We start from the raw sequence: 24506 nt of genomic DNA on the forward strand, positions 1-24506 counted from the left end.
TCGTCATCCACCTTCACCATCTCGCGCTCTCGTTTTTTTTTGCATCCGTTGCGGTGTTTTATGTCAACCGAATCGAAAGGGAAACTCGACCTGGGTACTTGAGAGAAGTACGGCAAAGATCACATCGGTGGTCGTACGACATCGGAAAGAGTCATTTTTAGCATCGACCTTAGAATGTGTGTGTGTGTGCGTGGGGCAGGAAAGGGTAAGAGCGCAAGGAGTTTATGAACTAAACATGGTTCGGTAGTAAAACTAATAGCTGCAGGCAGGCTGTAAACGCACCAGTCCACGGCCAACGCTCGACGGCGGTCGATTCGACAATTGTTTTATAATAATCCCCAGAGGGAGGATCGAGCTTGTGATGTCGTTAAGTAAACATGAGGCCCTAACACCGACCTAGGGGGCTTTATGGCATTTAGAATGTTAATCGTCTTTAAACGTGGTTTATTTTGCTGGTTAATTGGTGACATCGAAACATAATTTTATAATTGTACAAAATTATAATTAATATTTGAGTATTCTGAGGTAGATTTTTGGAGCGGAGTTCGGGACATACGATGGCCTCAACACATAACTATGAATTATCTTAATTTTTCATAATATTCATGAAAATGATCCACTCTGAAGAAGACTTATCTTTGCAAGTGCTCTTAATACGCACAGTCGTCTGATCGAGTTGAAAAGTCACCTCAGGCAACAGCACCACAGTACATGGTTGTGTCGTGCAAAGGCAATAAAACCAACCCCCAGACCCCTCAGAGACTCAACACACAGACACTCGAACAGCGATCGCGCGAAGGCGCTGCCAGCTAATCGTATTGACGCACGGGTTATGTAATATCGCACCTTACTACGTCCCCCCACAGTTCGGCAAGGCTCGAACGAGACCGACACAATCCGTGCAAATCCACCTGTCTCAACCGTCCTTACCAGACAGTATCGCTCGCCCCAGGTGGGGTGGGGAGGACAAGACACCCGCCCGGTCAGTGATTTATTTACCAAACTGTCCAATCGCCGTCTCGTGCGCCGGACTGCTCCCTACCACCCCGAGACGGGTGCGTATCACGTGACAACGCTCACGTGAAGGACGGCGTGTGTACGATCGCACTGCTGTTACTGCGCTGCACATGGCGCTCTGGGCTGTGATCACTTGTGATCACGAGTAGCAGCACACAACCCCACGTAGAGGAGGTATATTCATCTCGTGTGACTGATCCCTCCATCGCGCCGGTCGACCAGTGCACGGACCAACCCTCTTTTACGACCGCGTCACGAAAGACCGGCGGGTCGATCGTGGTGGTTCACTCAGTGCGCGGATAAACACACCCCTTCCTGCACGAAATGCACTCATTACCACGGGCTGCGCGTGTATAGGTGTGTGAAGTGAGACAGATTCACTGCTTGATTCACTACAGAGGGCCATGAAGTCTCATCTGAGCAGATCCGGGAAATTTGACGCTAGACACAAAAAAGAAACGCAGGGGCTTTTAATTACGGAAACAATTATTCCAATGTCACGGTGAGTTTCTCGGTTCTCCATCTCCGCAACAGAAGGCACTTTCTGTTCGAGTGGCATGACAGACGTCAATAGAAAGGGTTCTCCTCTCCCCGGGGCACAGGGTGAAAGGGGCATGAAATTATGCTGCTCATTTACCTACAAAGCACCAGCCTCGGGGCACCAAACGGGCGGAAGATGTGCAACCGTGTAGGTTTGTGCTTAATTTGATAGTCCAGACTCCAGACTGTGACTCCAGAGACTGGGTGTGTGTGTGTGCCTTGGAGTTCAGATACCGTTCGATGCACCAGGCGCGGAAACGATTCCCCTAGGCCATGCATTACTTGTCATTGATTTAATGCATACATGGCTCCACAAAACGGAGCCCCATGTGTATGATATTTCTGGAGTACCCGAGCGTAAGCGATCGTATATTGACCTCCCCTCTCTTGAACGCCGTGATGCTTCCCCACTGGGTATGGGGTTGTGGTGCCTTTGAATTAGCTTAGGCCGAGGGAGGAAGGCACCTTGACCAAGTCCCACGTACCGAGGACCCAAGCGATGACTCCCATCGCCGTCGGCAATGGGCGAAACCCGCACGGCGGTCGTAGAACAAAATATCGCTTGGCACGCAATATGCGCACGATGGCTTGCCTGCTACACATTTATGACGGGGCTGTTGTGTACGATCCATTTTAAAAGTAAAAAATACATACACACACACACATACAGTACACTTCGAATGGGTGGCCCTGCGTGCCTGGGCGGTGTAGCTTATAGTGGACGCTGCAAGGGATAAAATAAATGAACCATAATATAGGACGCACGGTGCAATCGCTACCGAATGGAGTGCAGCGCGCGAGCAACTTGGCTTGGCGATCGTTTACGAGCCTGCAGCAGCCCGCAAGTGCACCGTCCTCGTGGTTGTGGGTACCGGTTTTTCTGTGGTGGTTTATGATCCACTTTTTTCGGTTTCTTTGCCGCCAATGTGTGTACCAGTGTTAAGAGCGTTCTTTTGTACGGTACTGAAAGAAGGTAATCTAATCATACTATTGAGAGAGAATTGATGGCAGGCACCTTGGGTTGTTATTAATGGTAGGCCCTACCGCCTCCCCAAACGCATGAATTGAATGTCTTAATACCTGAAGGCTTGATTGGATTGGATGAAGTTAGCACACGTGGTGTTTGTGTGTGTGTGCAGTACAGCTTAATGGATGTATCGGTATGTCGTGACCATTTAAAACTTACCATTATTTTATACGATGCTCATTTCTGCATTACGGCCGTGTGAGACTACTGGGAACCGATGGTAAGTGCCAATAGACAACGATTACGGACATGCTTTCCAATTTCTCTCGCTGCTCGTTAGACACAATGTTCGCCTGTATGGTCTTTAGTGTCAGCTTCCGTTTTTATGATTATAGTTCTGCCGTAGTTTATGGCGATTGGATGAGAGCATTTCTTGCTTACATCTTGCCGTATCACGACGTTTGTTTGCATTATAGATCGTATCATTTATTTTTGTTTGTAAGAACCTATAACAGTTTTCGCTGCCGTTCCACCGAATAGAGAACTTTAGCGTGTATCACCAGTACTGCTGCTGCTGTTATCTTGTGGACTTCGTACACCCAGAATCTGCTTAAACGTAGCCGTTGAATTTCTTCTCTGCGGTGGAAGAGGTGTAGCAGAGTTTTGGACTACACCAGCTGCCACCGACATGCGTCTCGCGGGAATTCGGTGCGCTCTGATCGGAGAAACCATAGTCGCTGGTGTATTCTTGGCAGAAAACGAGCTTCCACCGCTGCCAAAAGTACTGGACATTGTGCTCATACTGATGCCAGAATCATTCTGTGAGCTTGCCTGCGACATCTTTGTAATGTTTGATACATTAAACGTACTGTTCGTCGACTTTGCCTGCGACATCTTCACACTGTTTGCCAAATTGAAGGAATCGACCGAATATCTTCGCTCAGGTGGGCAGGAGTTCACGTTCGGCGGACAGACCGACGGAGTGAGCGTGGACATCCTTCGCTGCGGGATCGTTCCCAATGTCTGGGAGCACACGGAGCTTACTGGAGCGTTACTACTCTCGCCTCCACCGGAGCTCACCGTTTGGCGCATGTTTTCTTGAAGACTGCGTCGATGGTTCCGCAGATTCTCGTACTTTCGTTGGGTTTGCGCGACTTGGCTTTTGATTTCGGACTCGAGCTCATCCAGCCGCTTCAGTGATTCGCGTGTCTTCAATATTGATTCGACCAGGCGCTTGCGTTGCTTGTGCTGGAAGAGCAACGTTTGGTAGGACATCTGATACAGCCCGACCGGAAACGAGTGGTACAGCATCTTTTCCTTCCTGCCCATTGCACTGCCCAGCTCGGTAAAGTGCCGCAGAGAGTTGTTGCATACGGGACAGGTAGTGCCACGGTTTGTTTTCCCCATACACGTGCGGCACAGCACGTCCAGGCAGGATAGATGGTAGAACTTTGTGTCTTTATTCGCCATCTGGGCGTTGCACAGGTTGCAGTGAATCCATTGCTGGGCGGACATGTCGTATTTTGTTTACTAAACACACACTTTTTGGCACACAAAACTAGGAAACTGTTCCGGAACAATGCGGTCGGTACGATTGTTTGACATTTGTCGTCTCAGTGTCTACTTGATTGTAAATTATTCCAATGGCAATGGCGATGCTTCAATTACAGAAGTGTGCCATCAATTTCAAAACGGCCGTTAACCGTTCAAAACTTAATGAAAATAATGCGCTACAGTAAACGCCAAAGCCATTATTTTCAATTTAGCAAGAGACTCAACGAAGTCAACGAAACAGCCCTTTTGCCATCTTCTTCCCAATCTTGCCACTTTAAATATTATGATTATTATTGTACAACACACCCCTTGCACACTTCTCCCCTCATTACCGGCGGATCGTCTCGCTTCCCTATTTCACGCATACCCTGTGGCTCGATTAAAACACGGCACGATAATGGCCGCTCTTGCTGTACATCCCCAGCTACAACGACATCGTCGTTCGTTGTTTATGCGGATTATTGACATTTTACGGCACGCGGCCGTTTTACGCGGTGGGGGCAATATTTTGACATTCCGGTAATTCGATAATTGATTGAACGATTCGCCGTCCGGTTGGTTGCGAGATGATCACGTGCCTTCGCTGGCGCAGCCGTCAGCGCAGGCAAAAGGGAGTGGAGAGAATGGCGCGGACCCGATTGAAGATAAAATAAACAACCATTTCGTAAAGAGCGAAAACATTTTGTACCGCGCGATTGGGAACACGGGTGGGGAGAACACACGAGGTGGAAATTTATGAATAAAAGAATAAGAGCTTTCCCGCAAACCGGCCCCGTACGATGACTAAGCTATCGTTCGTGTGTCTCGCCAACTTATGAGTGTGTGATAAGGGAGGGCGAAGGAAAAGCTCTTTACCAACGTTTTAAACGTTCGTTACAAGCACGGGAGCATGTGTGTGTGTGTGGAGGTTGGATTTGCGATAAATGTATTTATTCATTTATGCAGCGGCTTGTACATTCATCTACTTATGCACTCGGGCATGGGTAAGCAGAAACGATTAAATTGCGCTAATCGGATCCGTAGATGACTATTTGTCGCCTGTTTGCCAACCGAGGGGGGCCGACGATAGCGATCGTCTGCTGCCGACGCCGCCCTTTGATCAGTGTTTAGCCGCCGAAACGATATGAAATCGCAGAACAAAATGTATGCGCCGGACGATTATCAGTTTCATCGTTGCGAGACAAATTTTACGCCAAGGAGCTACATTATACAGCAATTTAGATGAGATGATTAGCAGTGTGTAAATAAATGTCTTTTTGTAGCAAGAAAGATCATTCGAACGGCTAACAAAGTTTTCGAACTACAATGTGACCCTTTTGATACGCGGGTACATCTGATAATGGAATCACGAGTACAGAGCGCGCGAAAGGCACGCAAACATGGAAAATAATCACTTTTCTAAAACTCACCACCACAGACCCCCTCCCCCCCCCCCCTCCCTCACTGACCCGGGAAGACCTTCTCCTAGAGAGAGACGGCGCTTTGGTGCAGCGGGCACAGCATGCAGTCCGTCGCTCTGTGGCTGTGTTGCTGGTTCGTGCCCGGCAAAAAGGTTGTTTTAGCGCGTTGCATTCTATGCGTGTGTGTGTGTGTGTGTGTGTGTGTGTGTGTGTTTGTCCCCACTTCCCGCAGCCCACCGCCTGCGTATAATGTTGGCAAAAGCTAATTGCATGTTGAACGCGCGACAACGCGTTGTGCAAGCAAAAACGCAACCCTGGAATGTTAGGGAGTTAGTTCTCGGCGGTATCAATTTATCATTTTAATTTATGCCGTACCACCACTACCACCATCCATCCACCAGTCTCTCTACTCGTCTCTGCTTTCTTTGCAAGCGCTTTCTTGGCAAGTTTTGCTATTTTGTTTAGCTTTCTAGCAGCTGCAGCGAACGAATAAAGGAACGGACGTTTTATGAGCAATTTATATCAGGCTGCGTGAGTAATGAAAGCCTTTCCCTGTCCGTGGGGAATGCCCTGACCTCGCGGGGGGGGGAGGGACACACGGAGCTGCAAGATAAGGAATGAAATATTAAACATACCCTTTCTTCAGCATTCGACTGGGACATAGATGCACCATTTGCAAAGTAAATCCTCATTCATCGCCCGGATTCAACAACGGGGCCAATTTAATGTTTGCTTGTGCGCGCGCACACACGAAGATAATCCACCAAAGGAGAGCACAGGGAGACGGTTCAATTTCATAGCCATTGGGATTTGCTTGACTGTGTGGTGCTGGCTGCTCGTGCCCCGAGTTGCAAACTGATCCGCGCGTTGACATGGAACAAACTTCTCGCCCTCGTTCGCAGGTGGTTTCTTTTTCCAAAGCGACGAACCCATACAAATCTCCATCATATGCTTGTTTTTCCACCATTCCCCAATCGTAGCCCAGCATTCGCCTGTGTTTTTTTTTTATTTTTGCGAGCGATCCTCCGGCATTCTGTGGACGGGGTATTATAGAGCGCTGTAAATGATAAATGGACACGGGGATGCCACCGTTGGGGTGTGTGTATCGACCACCGGGTGCAAATGGAATTTCAAACCGGATCAAACCACGACGGCCCGTCGAAACCCACCACCAAACGGTAGTTGGGTGCTGGGTACGGTTTTATGCACCTCGAGGGTAATGAATGGTAAGCGAAAGAAAGGTACAAAACTAAACGTCGGCGTAGGACACACGGGGCAAAAACGGGTGGCAGGCACAGGGGTTAATTATTAATTATCAAGCATTGCCTTCGGGATACGAAAACGGAGATATGTTTTGAGCGAAGTTGAAATGTAGTCCGGTGGGGTCAGCTTTTCAATTACTCGTGTCGGTTTAGTGTGGTTAAGGTTGTGATTGAGGTGGTGTGTGCTGAAGGATCAGTTAATGTATCGTTACATTAAGCAGGTGATACTAATTTAGTTTAATTTAAATGTTTCGAAAGCTTCTCAACAATCAATTTCAAGGCTACTCTTTATTGAATTTATTGCATTCACAAAGCTCATTGATATAAATTAGCCAATACTGATTACGCCAGTTTCTTTTTCACACTCCCAAGCAAGCCAAATGGTTGGTTGAATTTATATGATCTTTCAAATCAATAGCACCGAACGGTTACTAAAATTGCCCAATAAATATCACCATTCGTGCATTCTTCCAACGGCAATAAAATTCTTTTTTTTTTATAAAAAAGACAATGGGAACTGGCATTTCGTGGACTACACAAAAAGGTGCAAAATGTGCAGCCACAGGTTCGGTGTAAAAAATGCGACGATATTAAACATTCCTGCCAGCGGTTGAATGTGGTATTGTTTCCGCAAAAGGTGCACTCATGCGAAAACACTCGCAAAATGTCTACGTGAACATAAATTGAATATGTTTCTTCCCCGTGGTGCTGGTTCTTTTCTCTCCTCCCAATCATCATACGCAGCAGCCAGCTATAGCAAAAGGCTCGAGGATCGAAGGCACGATCACGGGGACACAGTGACAGCCAGCCGTGGCGTAATTTTCTCCATAATTACGATACTGTCTTTTGATCGAGAGCGATCGTGGTTGAATTTTTATCGAGTAAAACTAAATCGCACGACACTTTAAGGCACACACGCTGAGGGTGGAAGGTGGAAGAAGGTTCATCTCACACCCAGCTTGTCGCCTGTTTTGCTTAAGGCAATTTGCTGCGTTCCTGCTCTGGTACACGGGTTGGTGGCTGGAAGCTTTTTTCCCTCAATTACCGTAGAATGACAGGAGTCGCTAACTGGAGGGCCCTAATTGTGACACGTTTGCACCAATATGAGGTAATTTGACCTTCCACCCTTTCCCCATGCCACGATCACGGACGTACGATGCAGCAAAATTGAATTAATAAAAAAAAAACGAAGATCACTCCTTCAGGTGATGTTTGGAATTTTGCAGAATATGTGCCTTGCTGACTGGAATGCTGGCGCGATCGATCCACAACAAAACAATTTGCCTTACGCGGTGGTGTGCGTAAAATTCGCTTAGTAGTCGACAAAACGATCGCATTCTTTCGCGTAAAAATTATAGGACACAGGCAGTAGGGAAGGGAAGCGAGGTCGGGTCCGGTTTCGGTGGTCTGAATTCCACCAATGTCGATATTATCTTAAAATCAATCGGTTGAATGAGACAGAGAGCACAGAGAGCACAAAAAAAGGCATAAAACCAAGCGGGTGGGTACAGAAGAACAACTAAATTGAAAGTTGGACAGATTAAGCAAAAAAAAAGGGGGGAAAGAGTTGGCCAAACATCTCACTTTGTACCGACCGGGGACGATTAAAATGTTTACGTGCGTTGCTTTGTATCTGTGTTTTACTTTTTGGGAATGTTTGGACCACCTTCTTGCTGTGTGCTGGCCAGCGCAAAACCCCGCCCGTTGTTCAGGAAAGCCATTGTCGGCGGACGCACTATCCGTCGGGGTGATCGCATGTTTCACATTTCGGACCACATTTGATGCTGCTGACCCTGGTGGGGGGCGGTTACGAGCGCAAGTCGGGCGAAATATAGCAGGGTTTGGCATTCGCATGTTGACAAGGCAGCAGCAGCAACCACACAAACCCAAAAAAACATCCTAATCATGTGCAAAAAAAAAAACAAAAAATCCCTCTATGCTCTTAATCGGCCACAAAAACATATTCGACAGTATAAGCGAGGGGGGAAAGTATGGCCACACCCGCAAAGGAACGAAACACACACACGTGAATAGCGTCGTGATTTTATCGTACTGTTGTTTTCGCCTAATGATATGCGTTACCAGTGATGGAGGAAAACATGAAGAAGGAAATGCGAGAGACTCATAATTATATATTAGAGGTTGATTGTTGTTTTGGGGTCTGGTGTACCAACAACTGGATGGATTCTTTTAATACGCTTGTGAACCATTATTACACGGCTTCACCAACTATAATCCGCTGCTATTTTACGGCTGTCACAACATATTTCACAACAAAAAAGATTGAACAAATGTTCCTGTTTCTGTGTTCCAAGACAAGCGCGCAGTTTATTTTGATCTTTTGCAGCCGACGAATGCGATTATGACCATATCTGAGCCGGCGGAGAGTTGATCCTGTCAATCGTGGATCGTGTTGAATGGTTAATATCGAACGGTTTGATGAAGTCGCTCGACGGCTTAGGCATTTGCTGGGTAATAATAGCTTCTTCACGGCCTTTTTTATAAGCCTGTTCATATGTACCAAAAAGGAAACATTCCCCCGCAGAATAATATTACCATTAAATATGGATGACACTAAAAACTGCAATCCAATTTCGAACACATCTGCAGGCTTACACATCTCCTCATATAATCGTAAACATTTAATCGTTTGAGTTAATTTAACTACAACTCTACATTTCACGATCCCCTTCCCGGGCCCCGATAGGCAATTTAATTAAAGACTCGTTTCGCAGTGCACTCCTCCCTCACTAAACGAAGGATGCACTTGCTAACCAGACCAAGAAAAACTGTCCCACAATCTTAATCTGCTGCCTGACAGTCTCCCTAAGGTACAAACCGCACTAATGCCGGCGGGATATTTATGTGCTTGTGTGTCTCCTCCCCGGTTGCGGCGACACCAATTGAACGGTTCAATAAAATCGATCGAACTTTACTGCACCGCACGTAACTGTTGTCACCACCTCTCTGCCTCCCCCCTCCCCCACACCCAATAAAGTTACATCTTCATTAGTGCTGCCCCTGGAGAGGTCGGAAAGTGTCCCCCCCACCGTCTCGAGGACAACCGCGCGTTGCCATACATCTTTCTAATCCTGTCGGCGGCAGTAGTAGGCCTTGGAAGAAGGTTTCTCCATTAGTTTTGCCCGTACGTACCGCCGCCAGCTAACTCTTCTTGTGCCTTTCGATCGCTCTGCTTTTTAATTACATTTTCCCGCAGGTTTCGCAATCGTAGCCAATCGATTGAAGTTCGCAGAAAAGGAAAAATGGAACCGGAGTAACCGGAGCCGCTGAAGTGCGTTTTCGATTGCCAAGAATCGAACCCCGTGTCACACTCTCCGTGTGGCGAGGGTGAGCGGTGGGAGCAGGTATTTAGCAGGGAAAAGGCAAACTTCGACGTGAACAACATCGAAACCCGTAAGCACACGACGTACCGACGACAGCGTTTGGATTTACGCCTTCCCTTGGCGCGTACGCGCGGGTGGGACCAACTACACTACGTGCGTCGTGTCGCGCCGATCGCCCGGCGCACTGTTGAACTCTGTCCACAAACGGGTCGAAGGAAATGCGTCCGGGGCCGGAAGATAATCATCGACGTACACGGCGCGTTCATTCCCGGAGGTTAGCCTGCGTCCCTGCTGGTCTGGTCGACGAAAAGGTAAGAAGGGAAGGGGGGAGTGTGTACTGGTGAAGAATAATTTATTGCAGTGCGCCGTTTCAGGACATGACATGTCTCTCTCTCTACTCTCTCATGTGAGTGTGTGTCGTGCTTGTCCGTCGGAAGGGAAGGAACGTAATTGCGACACTTGCGGTCGCGTACCCCGAAAGAGAGACCTGGCTGCCAACGTTCCAAGATCCCATCGGCAGCGGGTGTTCGGGAAGGTGGGAGGGTTGTTTTGTGCTCCTTCTTTTACCGGTTGCCACCAATCTAGCAGCAGTAGTAGCTTGCATTGCTGCCACTGTCTAATGGTGGCCAGAATTATGCCGCCAGTGGCAAGCAATCGGGGATAACCAGCTCCCGGGTAGTTGCACCGCGCAGGGATAGCTTCAGAACCGAGAGCGAGAAAGAGAGATAGAGTGCAAGAGAGCGGAAGCCCTTCCGAGCACTTAGCGTCGATGTAATTAATATGTTAATTGAATTGTTAGGCGGCAAAGATAAATCGACGGCTGGGAGATACGTTGGGGGTTTCTGCTTTTTTTTTGCACCAGTACTTGTTGTGGGTTGCACGAATGGGAGAAGTACCATACGCACCGGACACAGGGGCATACGGCAAAGCCTTGACTCTTTTAGAGCTGAGCAAAGTGCACAAGGAGTTTGGTATGGAGGAGTATTAACGCTTGAAAGTGCGTGTTCTATTACCTGTTTTATGTTAAAAAAAGCTATAATCCTACACACAATGAGTACTTCTGATGAATGATGTGCCTGTGTTATCAAAACTCATAGGCAATTCCTCATGCAGTTAAATGATGCGATTATACCGTATTGGAGAATCTCCCAGTGACATCTTGATGAATGATCCTACCTTAAGCTTCGTCACTAATAACGTTTGCACAAGGTCCAATTTCAATTACCGAGCCATTTTGGAATGTTTCTGTCCACCTTCTGCTCCGGGTTCCCTCCCTTCGTTCCTAAGCAGTCTGGCGGCCTCCCAGACGTGGATGAATTCGAAACGATTTGTCATGAGCTCGAGGAAGAAACAGCATTTGGAGGAGCAAGTAGACAAGCTGCACCTGAGCGCTGCACATCAATATTCATCTACGGAAGCGGGTTTCGGTTCAGACATCCTGACGATGACTGATGCTAATCTCTCGTCAAACGATCATGTCCCCCCATCGCCCACCTAGTACACCAAGGAGATGATGCTGCCTCATGACGATAGTCACATTAAACGCCAGTTATAGCTATCGGCTAGTTTCATCAGTAACAGAGGAAGCCCATGGAGAGCTGCTAACGGCAAAGCAAGACGATTGCGCACCTTCGTTGACTTCAATGTTTCAATACGGGGTCTGGTTTTCATGAGCTTGCAGATTAATGATCTCTGCGACGAGGGTAAAGCATACAGATCTAAAAGGGGCTTCGGGATAAGTCGGAAGAACGACTTTTATTTATTCATTCAGAAAGTGACGAGTGCGATTGATATGTCCGATACATTTCGTTTGTTGGAACAGCCAGTGTGTACATCAGTGTGTACATTGGACGCATGATTTAAACAGTCATCGTTCGTAACAAGTGATCATACGATGCACTACACATGAATTTAGATATGTTTTATCTAAACGGCAACGACTTTGCTTGGAAAACGATCCGATATCTTTATTTCGGATTATCGTTGATTGCCCCTTGGTATGAACTGTGGCCGGGGTTTGCACATAAAATTTACTCTCCTGTCCATTTCACCCGTCCAGTCCAGTGGTCCAGTTGGCGTTCATCCACTGCTAAAACATTGTATTATCCCCAGCTTAGATCAGGTACACCTGATAGGAAATTGCATTTTAATTAATTTCTCCACTATCCTGTTCTCGCATCTGTCATGCTCTGGGCTCCGCCGCTGCACAGTAAGTGGGGTCTCATTTGCCACTCGGACCTCGATTATGATTCGATCAATCATCTTGCCAATCTTGGTGGTCTGTTTAATAGGTCCACCGCGAGAGAAAATTGCAAAAACCCGCAATAGATGGCCGAGTGTGCACGCGAACGGGTTTCGTACAAAGTTTGTTATGCGTCGCAGGAGCAGGAGGAAATTTAAGACAAAATAATGCTAAATTGCCTTTTGCAGTTTGACCGTTAAACTCTGTGCGACCCCATCCGAAGCGACGCGGTTTGATGCGACGCAGGAGTGATTTATGCTGCCATTCCACATCCACCGCGCATAAATCCGGACCGCGCTTTCGAGCGGTAATCTCGTTCCCTATGCTTTGCCCTTTTGCTGAAGGCAAACACACACTTTACTTTTATAGTATTTTCATGTAGCGAAGATAACATATTTCATGCTCACTGAGTGAGTGGGAAAGGATGTGATGACATCCACCTTTTTGACTTTTGATCTTCGCTTTGGTTGGGATAATATTCGGTGGTCTATACGCTCCCAGCAAGTTCCAAAAACCTTCCTCGCTCGCAACAGCAACAACGGTTAACGAGAGTTTAATGAAATTTGCACTTGTGACACGAGATTTCCTCTTTCTTTTTGTCTTTGCTCGACTGCGTGTTGAGTTTCGCCCCCGTGGGCACAGACGAACCAATGTGGCACACGGAGGTTAAAATGTTTAACTTTAATTGCAGAATCGTGAAATAATGCCTTTTATCGTGCGTTGGTTGGCAGTCGGTACAGACCTGTGAGATTGACCGTACGCTGCAGAGGCTGTGTGATGTGACAGTGATCGCATACAAAAAGCTTGAAAGTAGGTATTTAGTAACAATATATATTGTACTCGTCGAAAATTAACGAAGAAGCTGAGTTTGTGGATGAAAAATGGTCCCATTTCTTTCAAGGACATTTAATTCCTCTACTTTTACTTCACAATTCAATGCGCAAAATATAAACAGTAAAAGCGAGAAGATTTAATAGGTTCCGTGCACTATGGCAATCGTATCTTGTGTTTAGATTTCAAAGCACGACAGACACGGGTTGTCAGCTATCATGTCTGGAGCTTGATGCCGACCCGCCAAAGTCTAGATGAGCTTGCCTGATCAGCAAGAACACATTGTCCAAACATGGTGCGCGCATGCGTCTCAACCTTTGTTGCATGCAGCAGCTCAACACGCTCTAGTCGTAAAAAAAATAGCAAAAACCTACCGCCTCATTTAATTTCCCGCTAGCGCCAGTCATCGTACTAAGTCTTGTGCAATTTTTTGACGACGACGACGGCGGCTTAAATGCTACTGCTGACGTCAATCGGCGCAACGGTTTGCTCCCCGAAAAAGGGAGTTACAGCAGCCGATGACGATGTGCAGAAATAATATCGAAAACACACAAACGGATCTCATGCCAGAGCCGGGGGTTACCACAATAAAGCCGATCGCAATCGCTGACCCTCAACCCCGCCGCGGTGGAGAAGGCTTCGGGGGTGGAAAAATAATTAAAACAAATCAACACTAACCAACAATCTCCGGCCGCGAGTCGTTTTGGGGGCAACAGCAACGAGCTCTACAACCTGACGACAGCGGATTTGCGAAGATTAAAGCGCGTTTTTGTCTGCCGTCTGCTGCCACCGCGTGTTTTGTTGGTGTGGGCCTTTTGCCAAAATGGTCACAAAAATGGCACGGCCTGTGTTTGGATAGCCATTTATTCGGTGCCGGATAAACAAGATCAAATCACATACATCTCTCCCCTCTCTGGTCCCGCAATGGCTTGCTGGGTGGTTTTTTTTCCCCTGTGGTTTTCTTCTCCCATTTTGCCACCCTGCCAGCAGCAAGGCACAGGGAGGTCTCGCCACGGTGCACGCCACGCTTTCGAGGCACCGTTGTTGATTTCATTTATTAGACCACAAGTCTCGAGCGGTTGCGGGCGTCGTGCCTTACGCAGGATTAGGCAGGCCGCCCAGTGCGAACGAGGGAAGCCAACGAAATAATACACGCTCGTACACACCGGTAGTGTGCCCGGGGCCGGCAAGGGGGGGAGGGGGTGGAAAGAGAGAAAGAGACGAGGTCTCGATAGAGCATATCTAATTATTACATTTTCAACGAAACCATCAATCATGGTCGGTTTTGTCTTTTGCTCACAGGGAATTCTTTCGCGAACAAGAAGAACCCCATTCCCCTCCTCGTGCCCTCCTGTTGCTTCATTCAATACCACACCTCGGAGGGGGGGAGGAGGGGGGGGGGGGGGTATCAAAGAAGGATCCATAGATCATATGTGTGCCTCTGTGCGTTTGTGCACGAGTTTGGTTTGGTGTGCTGTTGTCGTTGGCTCGATCAACCGTTGAACGGAACGATCAGCTTCCCGTGGATTAGCCGCAAAGTTGGGAGCGAAAGGGGAATTGACGGGGTGGCATTGTCGACATTGACCACAATGTTTTGATCACTGAATGCCCTTGGAAAGACAACCATAATTCAATTATTAGACGGGAAAATTATTACCTCATTCAGCGTGTGTCTGTGTGCGTTGCGGAAAGCAGAAAGGAGAAAGGTCAGATCGAGCGGTACAAAAACGGGGAAACATGCAAGTCTCGCTATTATGCTGAGGAATTCGTTTTTAAAGTGAGCAAATATTGGAACTTTGTAAAGTAATGATTATTTATGTACCTCATCGATGTCTTAAATTCGTAAATGGTTTATGACGTTGAGCCGGCCATGGGATCGTCGACGAGAACAGCAGCAGCAGCAGCAACCGGGAGGGATGTAATTTGGGGACCATAATTCAGGCCGTTCGTCGTCTACGTTGCCGCTTTTTTCCACTCTCCCGCCTGTTACACTTCTTTAGTGCGATTTAAAAACAGTTCATCGTAAAATAATTTTGCTATAAACCGTAATCAACCCGATTGGAAGCTGCACACACGGCCACACGGCCGGCTTATTACCGGGTGCTGCTGCTCTACTTTTGGACACTCTTTGGAAGAAAATGCGCGTGCTTTTCGCTTGCAGCTCCCCATCAAACCGTACGCCCTTTAACGATGGAAATGCATCCTGTGTCCTGGGCCCCGGGGAGAATTACGCACTGCAGGCCTGTCAGGCCGTGCGGCAGTCGGCCAATCGTCGTCAGCCACGAGCGCACCACATAAAACAAAGCGCCCCATTCGTTACGCCTGTTGTTGGGGTGTCTCTCTCTTGCGTTTGTCCTTCGAAGGATTCTCAGGGTCGTGGAATGAAATTATCGCCACCGCAGCACCACCACACTGCCGCCCTCTTTTATGACCTTTGGCATGAGTTAGTGGTGTTGTGAAATTGTGCGCAACACGGTCGTGCGTGGTCAGATTACGATGTTTTCGTGTGGCAGAATGGTGGTGTGTAGTATTATGTATTTTACAGGACGTTGTGGAAAGCGTGCACTTTTTCATTTCCCAATCGGTAGGATCAGTTACGACAATAAGGGGAACTCCTTGTACGAGCTGTTGTATTGCTGTGAGATACAGACTGTATAGAACGTATTTTAAGATTTAAATGCATGTTTCGCTCTTCGGGAAGGGTAATACAATATCATAAGAAAAATAACGGTTGACCACCTTTGCTGACCTCTTCTTGAAGCCTCCGAAACAACAAAAAAAAAACATTAACAAGCCGACCATAAAGTGCACACTGCAGTCGATGCTAACTGCAACAACATCACCATAATGTGCATCGCACCAAAAAGGTCAGTTCTACATTACGGCGCGCAAAGGCAGTTTGGTGGAAAGTTCGGCCACGTTCCCAGCTCATCGCGCCGCAAACACTTCCACGCCCCATTTCAACACTGCCCACTCACGCAGGGAGAGGAAGACGAACGGTGCACTAAAACAAGATCAGCATAAAACGATCATTATAAACCATGCAGTTTATAGAATCATAAAATTTCATTGTAATCGTAACTCAGGCCGCCTAAGACGACTTCGTGTGGCTATTGCACCGAGTTGGTTGGGTTTTGGATTACACCCAGGGACTGACGATGCTGCGGAAGAGCTTATATTGCTCCAAATTTCCGTAAGTTGAGTGGAAGACCGGGTAGAAAGAACATACGAATAAGAGCATCCGTCAGGTTCTCATCAGCGATCAGCTTGAATCAGCAGCTTATCCGGGGTAACTCGCCAAACTAGATCCGGCTCTAAGTAGTGGCTAATAAAACTCATTAAAGCATAATGAGAATTAGCTCACAGCGGTACACCCGTCCTTTTTAACCCGGCAGGTGGCATTGTCGGTGTCATTGTTCCCCGGACAAATGGGTTGCCCGGAGCGATGCTCAAGTTCAGGTGTTGAGCGTGACCTTTTTTTTTCTCCTCTCTTGCTTGAGTTTTGTTTTCCTCCACCCGCTGTGAAAGTTTCTTTTATGCTCCACCTAAACCGCGGTGCGGACTACGAAGCGTTGGAGCCCCATAGATCACACATCGCCATGCGCCCAATCCTCCCAAAGCAGTGGAGAGAGAAGCTGTAGCCAATTGTACTTGCCTGTCAAGATATTATCCGTCCAATATGCTGCGCCCAAAGGCCAAACGAAAACACTGAAGAAGAAGCTGGCAGAAAAGTGAACCTCATTCTCATTACTTATGCTGCAAAGCTTGGAGAGAGAGAGAGAGAGGGGATGGCAGGGGCTTTTCGCGGCGGATGCTGCCGTTGATGATGATTCACGGCGTGCGGTTTTGATAAATCGTTGGTACTCGGCTGCTGCCCCTCTGTGCACCCGAAGATGCCGCCTGATCCTTCGCCACGATTATCGATCGAGCCGTAATGAATGAACTAATCATCGTTAACGAAACAAAGTGGTACTAATTTCCTTCATCCGACGGAACATCCACAGAAACACACAATGGGATTGGCGCACACGCACTGCCCCAATCCCCGGCTGACCAACCCGGCTGCTCGGGTCCAGATGGAGTTTTGGCTTTTATTTTTGTTTTGCTTGCTTGTTCATTTGCTGGTTTAGAGAGGGCTTTGCATCAGCGTCGAAGAGAAGAGTCTTCAGCCGGAAGATGAGAACGCAGATGAGGCGTTTTTTGTTGTTTGTGTGGATTCAACGCAGATTAGCAGAAACCGATTAAACTGATTCACGGTTGCCCTTGTTGAGCTTTTGGAAGTTTAAAACGCGCTCGTCGCTTGCAGCTTCATCTCAACAATTAATTCGATTTGAATGGTGCGTGCTTGAGCCTCGCGTTAGATTCGAATTTACGCTCAACATTGTACTGCACGATTCGAACGCCAACTGGAGGTAAAAAATGCCAAAAGATCGATTGATTTTCACATCGATAATTAAATGTTATTACTTCCAACCTCCAGCGCCGTGTAGTACAATCAATTTATTAGCTACCCACCCGTATGCACGATCAGCCAACCATGTGTGTGTGTGGGATTTTCATGCAGCAAACTCCGACCTCCCCTACCGAGAGCCTGGGAGCGCCGCTTCCGACACCCTAAAAAGGACAAGCACAAATATCACAACAGCCCCGAAGCGAAACCCATTAACGTCGGAGTAATGGGATCACGATAACATCCTTTTGCACAGGTAAAGCACGGTAACAACAACGCGCACTGACCGTAACGACCAACCCGGGCGGAGGGAAACATGTTAACCACCGAAAGCGTAAAAATAAACTCCCAAGGCAACACAAAAAAAATAAATAAGGACACAAAGGGAGCAACAAAAATGTCACACCGTGCGGGGCCATACGCGATCGGATCGGATAGGGGTCCGAGATCCTGCTCGAACCGTAATTGAAGTGATTGATATAATGATGTAAATTTGGCCCAAAATAAACTGCACATCGTTGGCGGCGCGAACTTTGCCGTCCAACGAGCGCGCGCGCCTGGCAATGATTGTACGGTGCACAACTTTATGATGTTTCCACAGCCTGCGAAAGCGGCCAACTTCCCCGGTGGACCACTTTTTATTTTTTGGAGCGCCTGTGCCTGTGGTCTTCTTTTTGTCCTGCTATGGCCGGTTACTGAAGGCGCCAGCGAGAAGCATTATTTTAACACGGACACAGCTGGTCAAGTGACTTGGGCCAACCGGCGTTGTTGTCTTGCGAAATTCAATAATCCAATCGGAGCTGGATGAACGGTGCTTGATAGGGAATTTCATAACATGCTACCGAGCATGGCTACTGGAAGGGGGAACGTCGATTCTCTAGGCGAGGTAAGGAAGATATCAGAAGATATATTTTTTCCACCATTCCAACCTTATTTGGTTGAGTCATCTCGGGCTGGAAAATAACTCAACTCAGCCCTGAACGAGAATCGACGCTTCTAGACGCTCAGAACACATTCACTTCCGGCTGGTAGATATCTGAAGGCTCTTTAGCCGTACCCGTGAGCCTTCCGAAAGCGGCCCGATGATTGTTGTTGTCGGCGTCGTGTTTTCTGGATCGTTCCGGTTCGGCCACTCGGCCACAGGAGGACAGCCGGTTAAGGGATTTTAAGTTTTTCGCGATTGGAAGTCACTACCGATCGCTATCGAGCGGTTGATTCGCTCGCATTAATTGAAAAAGCCGGCCCTCCGCGCTATGGGTTTGAGAAGCGGGAAGGAGCACGGCCAGGCACGGCTGTTTCTTGAAACGGATGTAGAGCAGCAGCAGCGGCGGTTGGTTGGTGATTGATCAAGAATACATGAATGCGTAATTTAAATTGATTTTGCAGTAAACAACCGAATGCAAACGGGAAGCATGAGTAATGGGGAAAACATTAACTTGTTTTTTGCTGCAACATAATCAATGTTAAAATACTTAAACATTCATTTATCTCAATATTCATAACTGCACTGTATCCAAGCAAGCAGGGATCCTTCACCTTACTCTTCCGTCTGATTCTCCCAATTTGCAAAGCTGCGATCGATCGGGCAAGATACCGCGAGACCGTCCCGAAGGTGACGAATCTTTGTGTCACGGTGAAAAATTACACTGCCCACGGCACTGGGCACATTATTGCCTCTTTCGCATACTGTTCAGGCGGGCAAACTACGGCAACTTAAAAAAAGCAGCGGCATGAAAAAACGTTGTATTTTGTTTCCTCACAAATTCATCGCCACGGGTGATGCAAATTTATTGTCTGTCCCCGATACAGGCCACGATGAGAAATGGCGTCAAATCAACAGGAACATATTATGCACACACGAGCACGACAGAACGGGACTGGTGATACAAATCAATCGGAAATGTTGAATAGAGAGGGTTTTGGGAGGTCGAATTTGCAAACAAGAATTAACGACTTTAGATGAGGTTTGTTTGGAATTGATTTTTTTTTTGTAGTGTAGCTATATCATTTATATTTCCTTCAATTGGTAGTTACGATGTTTGGTATGTGTCGGGCTAATAAACAGTTTGGGAAAGACGTCTGCATTTCAAATGATTTTCAGTCAACGGGCAAAACGTAAGCTCCGATTTTTTTCTCCCCCAAACCAGCCGCATCTAATCCGCCAGTAACTAAACCCAATCATTTTCTAACTCCTTTCCCTAACAAACCTTCTCATACACGGGGAGCATCCCCGTGAAAATTGACCAGTCTCATAATCATCGCATCGTTACATCCCTCTTCATTGGTTCCATGCAATTTGCTCAGGGTTTTTTGATCGTCCGCTCATTGCTTCATTCGATGATCAAGCTAAGTTAAGAGAGAGGAGAGAAAAAAAATCAATCGATCGGTTTTTCGTCACACAGAAGGTTGCCGGTTGTACCTCCCTCTTTAACGGTTCGCCCAGCCGGTCAAATGCGGCGCATCCGTTCCCATGACGGCAGTGGATGCTGCTGACCCAAAGCTACCGTGTAACGCGAACCGAAACGCTTTCGGAAGGCACACACGAGCGCCTGCATTTGATAAAACCATTCCCAGCGAACGATGAAAGCAATTCCGTGCGAGAAGCTTCTTGAAAAAAAGGGTCGTAACCTTCACCGGAGGTTGATTAAGCCGGTGCCCGATAATGAAGTCATCGGGAAGGGGGCTGATCTTGGCGCTTTTCTTGGCCAAAATTGAAATGAAAATTATTTCTGCCAACTATACGCACCGTCATTCGGTAGTCACACATGCCCAGCCAGCATTTGCTGTGCGCGTGGAAGGTGAGCTGTTGATGTGGAGCAAAAAAACAAAAAGCGGCTTAGCTCGAGCTCCTCCACACTTCACACACCGAGGTTGGAGGTTGGTTTAATAAAGGGGCGCCTTGGCGAAGGCACACCACCATGGTCAGGGTTCAGGCGATCGAGCCAATAGGACCGACTTCACCTCGGCCGCAGCACGTTCTCCCGGTAAGGAGAGCGAGATAATTGGATTCAATTTATAATTATCACTTACACGGTCTCTCTAAGCCCTCGTGCCTCATGCTATGCAAATAAACGCGCACAATTTGAGCTGTTATTTATTATAAGGGGCAGTGTGCTGTTGATGTTCGCGCCAGGTGTGTTTGTTTCAATTTATCTTTTCTTTTAATCTTTTTTTTATAAACCATCATCCCCTTTCAACAACCTTTTGCTTTCTGCCTGCGCTTCTGTTCAGGTTCAATGTCAATGGCTCATCTCTTGTACTGTCTTGGGCTAAAACGATCAAATATGGTCCGAACGCCAGTGCTCTGAGCCGCCCAGCATCATCTCTAACGAACAGTTAGTGTGTCTGCGTTCGGATGAATTGGAGCAGCATCCGTTCGGGTATCGCCGCATCGATCGGAGCGCACGAGTCTTCGGTACGGTAACTCATCGACTTTTCACACCGTGTAGCGCCCCAAACGGCGTTCATGCGCCACAGTTACTGCTCCACCTGGCAGGTGAAGAAGCGAAAAAGAGACCAAAACACCTACTGCCGAAGAGATCTGCTCGACTGCACGCGGGTTCATGCACGAGTCCGCCAGCTTCAAGCAAGCTGGGGTTGCTGTGGGCCTGTGTTGCGTGGCTCGATTGGCTGCGTACGCCGCTGAGTTCCACTCGGTGTCACAGTTCAGTTTCAGCTCGATCCGGCGTGCGTTCGTTTCGCTTCGCGTCCTGACCGCGCTGCTAGTTGTGCCCGCGAACCGTTGTCCCGAACACAGGCCGTACTGCCGACGGTCCGAACCCACTGTGTGCCTGTGTTTCAAATTTGTGTGTATTTTTGAAAAGTAATTGTACGATTTTACTCGATTTGAAATATTACATGTGTTTTGTACATGTCGAAAATATTTAAATGTAAATAATCTTCAATTTTGAAGTGACAGAAAGTGGCACAAGTAATCTCTTTTAGCAATTTGGGTTTTGTTGAGGTTCGTCGCTTATTCGTAAAGCCTCATAAAAACCTCCGATTAAGTCTTTTATTTGATACAAGTGTGACTAAAATTGCCGTTTCGATTTGTTACATTACTTTGCGTGATTTTTTTAATTAGAAAAAGTGTTAAATATTAGGTCAACTCAGTGTGACGTAATAACATATTTAATTTAGTTCTGTCTTTTTTTCTATAAGAATTTCCCCGAAACAAACCTCACTTGCAAACAGAGTGCTCTAGTTCCGCGTAACCCTTATCCACCATGGAAGGGTCTGTTCCGAATTCGCCCAGCCGACCTACTTCCCCAGTGGCCGCCGGTGAAAGCGAAAGTGAGCCGACGGGCGTTAGTGGTTCGCGCTCACCCTCGCCCCAGCCCGGCCACAAGCAACCGAAAAAAGTGTCCTTTTCCGACGAGCTACCACAGTCCGGTGCCACCGTACAGCAGCCGGAAAAGTGTGCCCCGAATGAAAGTGAAAGTGGCCGGCCGCAGGAGGAAAATCCGTTCATATTTGTGCTGCGCCAGAACGATAGCTATCTGCAGGATATGCACAGTTCTGCCCAATCGCCGTCGGGCGGCGGTGGTGGCGTGTTTCCGAACGCGCGCCGTAGCTCGCTGCACTCGAACGAAAGTGAAACCGGCTCGTCAACGGGCAGCGGTACAAGTACAGTGACGGCGACGGATACCGGCGGTGATAATAGCGGTGTGGTGCAGCAGGACAAAAGCACCACCGAGCTCGTACCGTTCGATCCGATAGCAGCCGGACTGGTGAATAGTTTGGGAGGAGGAAGCGATGAGCCTGCGCCACCGCCGGCCTCCACCGAGCCGCGCAAACCCTCCGTCAGTGCGATGGAGCTGGAGGTGCGGCGGGACAAGCGGCGCTGGCTGCTGATTTCCGAGCTCAGTGCGATCCTCGGCGAAGACAAGCACACGATCGACGGTTTCAAGCGCATCTTCAGAGAACAGGTGAGTGAACAAAGAACGGAATGTGGGGTGGGTGTGTGTGCTGCACGGTGAGGATGGCTCGCTGATGGAGTTGACCCGCAACCGGGGCCATTCGGACAGACGGGGGGGTTCGTCGCTTGCTTGTAGTCTTCTTTCGTTTACATAATCGTATCCCAGCGTCGTCGTACGGATGATTACCCGTTTGTCCTGTTCTTTGGATTTGTGGTAGTGTTGGATGTTGCTGCTGTTGCTGCTGCTGTGACGTGTATGTGTGTTTGTGAAGCAATATATTGGTGTGATGTTCAAGTGTTTTTATTTTGCTTTATCGATGAAGAAGATGACCCCCCGATGACATGACAAGTTTGCGTGTGATCTTGTGCCGTGTGCTCGATTCGAACAACAACTCGACTCTTGTAGCCAACGTGCGAAATAGCAACAACAACAACAACAACGACATAACAAAGCGTAAAAGTGCAAGTGCAAGTCTTGATGATGATGATGATGATGATGATGATGGTCGTGATGGAGATGATGCATCGGGACAGAAGTGTCTTAGTGTGCCCATTTCGGTGTCGAAGCCCTTTTTGTCGTCTCTTACCCGTGCGAAAGAATGTGTGCAATCGTCTTCTTCACGTTGCTTTAATGAAATCATCAATAATAAGCGTGTCGAAGAAACAACAACACAAAAGCAGACAGCGAAAGTGAGAGTGTGTAAGCGTGACGCATCTTGTGTTGGAAGATGCAACCGGATGCAGTCAAATGCATCTGTAGACGCTGTGAATTGAACGGGTTTTAGGAGTTATTGTAATTTAAACAATATGTGATGTTATTTTTCATGCCAATTTTGGTAAAAAAAATAAGTTTGTGAAATTTTTAAAGTGAAGTTTTAGATAATCTTTTCAATCCCTGATAGTACTTAAAGTTTTCGTTCAATCAGCTGATCGTGATGCAGTTTGTGTACGATTTTAAGTGCAAACGATGAGCGAGCACAGCCCACCTGAAATTAGTTAAATTTGCAACGGTTAACCTTCTCGTGCCCAGTACACACGCTCTGTTGCCTTCAACCTGGGTGCATTCCTTCATGCAACTATGCAGCGTGCGTTATTGCAATGGGGTGAAAAATAGAGGCGGTTTCGCCTACAACCCTCCACAGCTCGACACTGTTGCGCGAAAGTTCATCATATGCCATTGTTCGCTGGTTTGCTCACCCCGCGGTGTTAGACCTTTACCGTTCGGTGGAATAAATAAGATGTAAATCTAGAAAGATGCACTATACGATGCGCTGCGAGGCTGATGTGGGGCTGTGCGCGCGCTCATGTGTTTTATGGAGCTTTATTTTATTACTCCTCACACACCTTTTCGATGACGCGTGTGCCGCATTTGCAAGCTCTCTTAATGAGCGATTCTCGTGATTTGTGTGTTGCATGCTGCCCCGTTGGTAGCCACCGTAAAAGTGAAAACTTTATTGCATCTACCGAAGGGTTCATTATTGGCGAGGCCATATTTATGGTTTGCAACTGCAATGCTAGTATGTTTTTTTTTTTCATTTACAAAGCAAATTTATTATACCATTGGAGCTAGTCAATCAGAGATAATTTCAACCCCAAACGGACGAGGTATCCAATCCAATCCAATCAATTTACACCGCCAATTTTGCGCTGTGATTGATAAGGCGAGTCCAGCAAAGGCAGCAGAATTTTCATTTACGTCCAAACACAATTCCTCATCCGATCACAACAAAGTAAAACATTTACAAAACATTCGCCCTGCAATGCGGTTGCATTCCACCATGTGTCCACCAGAGAGGCGGAGAGAGAGAGACATTACACGCATGTCCGCGTTCGGGAAACAAATCATCGCGACGCTGTTGTCAATGTTTTGCTTCTCTATCCCAAAATGAAAATAGGAAAAAAACAAACCTCACGTATGCACACACACACACACGGAATAAATGACCACATTAAAGGGCATTCGGGCTGTCGCAGCGGCTGG

The 24506-nt window shown here is 47.5% G+C and overlaps 2 protein-coding genes across 4 annotated transcripts in view; one reads left to right on the forward strand and one right to left on the reverse strand.

The window, feature by feature from the left end:
* Positions 1 to 2417: 2417 nt before the first annotated feature.
* Positions 2418 to 4077, reverse strand: LOC133393977 (RING finger protein vilya). The gene has a single exon (XM_061661640.1). The coding sequence runs from the start codon at positions 4037 to 4039 to the stop codon at positions 3071 to 3073; it is 969 nt and encodes a 322-aa protein (XP_061517624.1). The 5' UTR covers positions 4040 to 4077; the 3' UTR covers positions 2418 to 3070.
* A 17169-nt stretch (positions 4078 to 21246) lies between these two features.
* The window catches only part of LOC1277877 (uncharacterized), a 74740-nt gene continuing 71480 nt past the window's right edge, over positions 21247 to 24506 (forward strand). Inside the window, exons 1-2 of one of the 3 annotated variants that reach the window (XM_061661630.1) lie at positions 21247 to 21430; positions 21769 to 22535. In XM_061661630.1, the coding sequence (XP_061517614.1) occupies positions 21834 to 22535 (702 nt within the window). In that variant the 5' untranslated portion in view covers positions 21247 to 21430; positions 21769 to 21833. Of the gene's footprint in view, positions 21431 to 21747; positions 22536 to 24506 lie in introns of all 3 variants that reach the window. The other 2 variants (XM_061661631.1, XM_061661629.1) reach the window with 2 other exon arrangements.

The sequence above is a fragment of the Anopheles gambiae genome, chromosome 3 (genome assembly GCF_943734735.2).
Source record: "Anopheles gambiae chromosome 3, idAnoGambNW_F1_1, whole genome shotgun sequence".
In the NCBI taxonomy this organism is placed as follows: domain Eukaryota; kingdom Metazoa; phylum Arthropoda; class Insecta; order Diptera; family Culicidae; genus Anopheles; species Anopheles gambiae.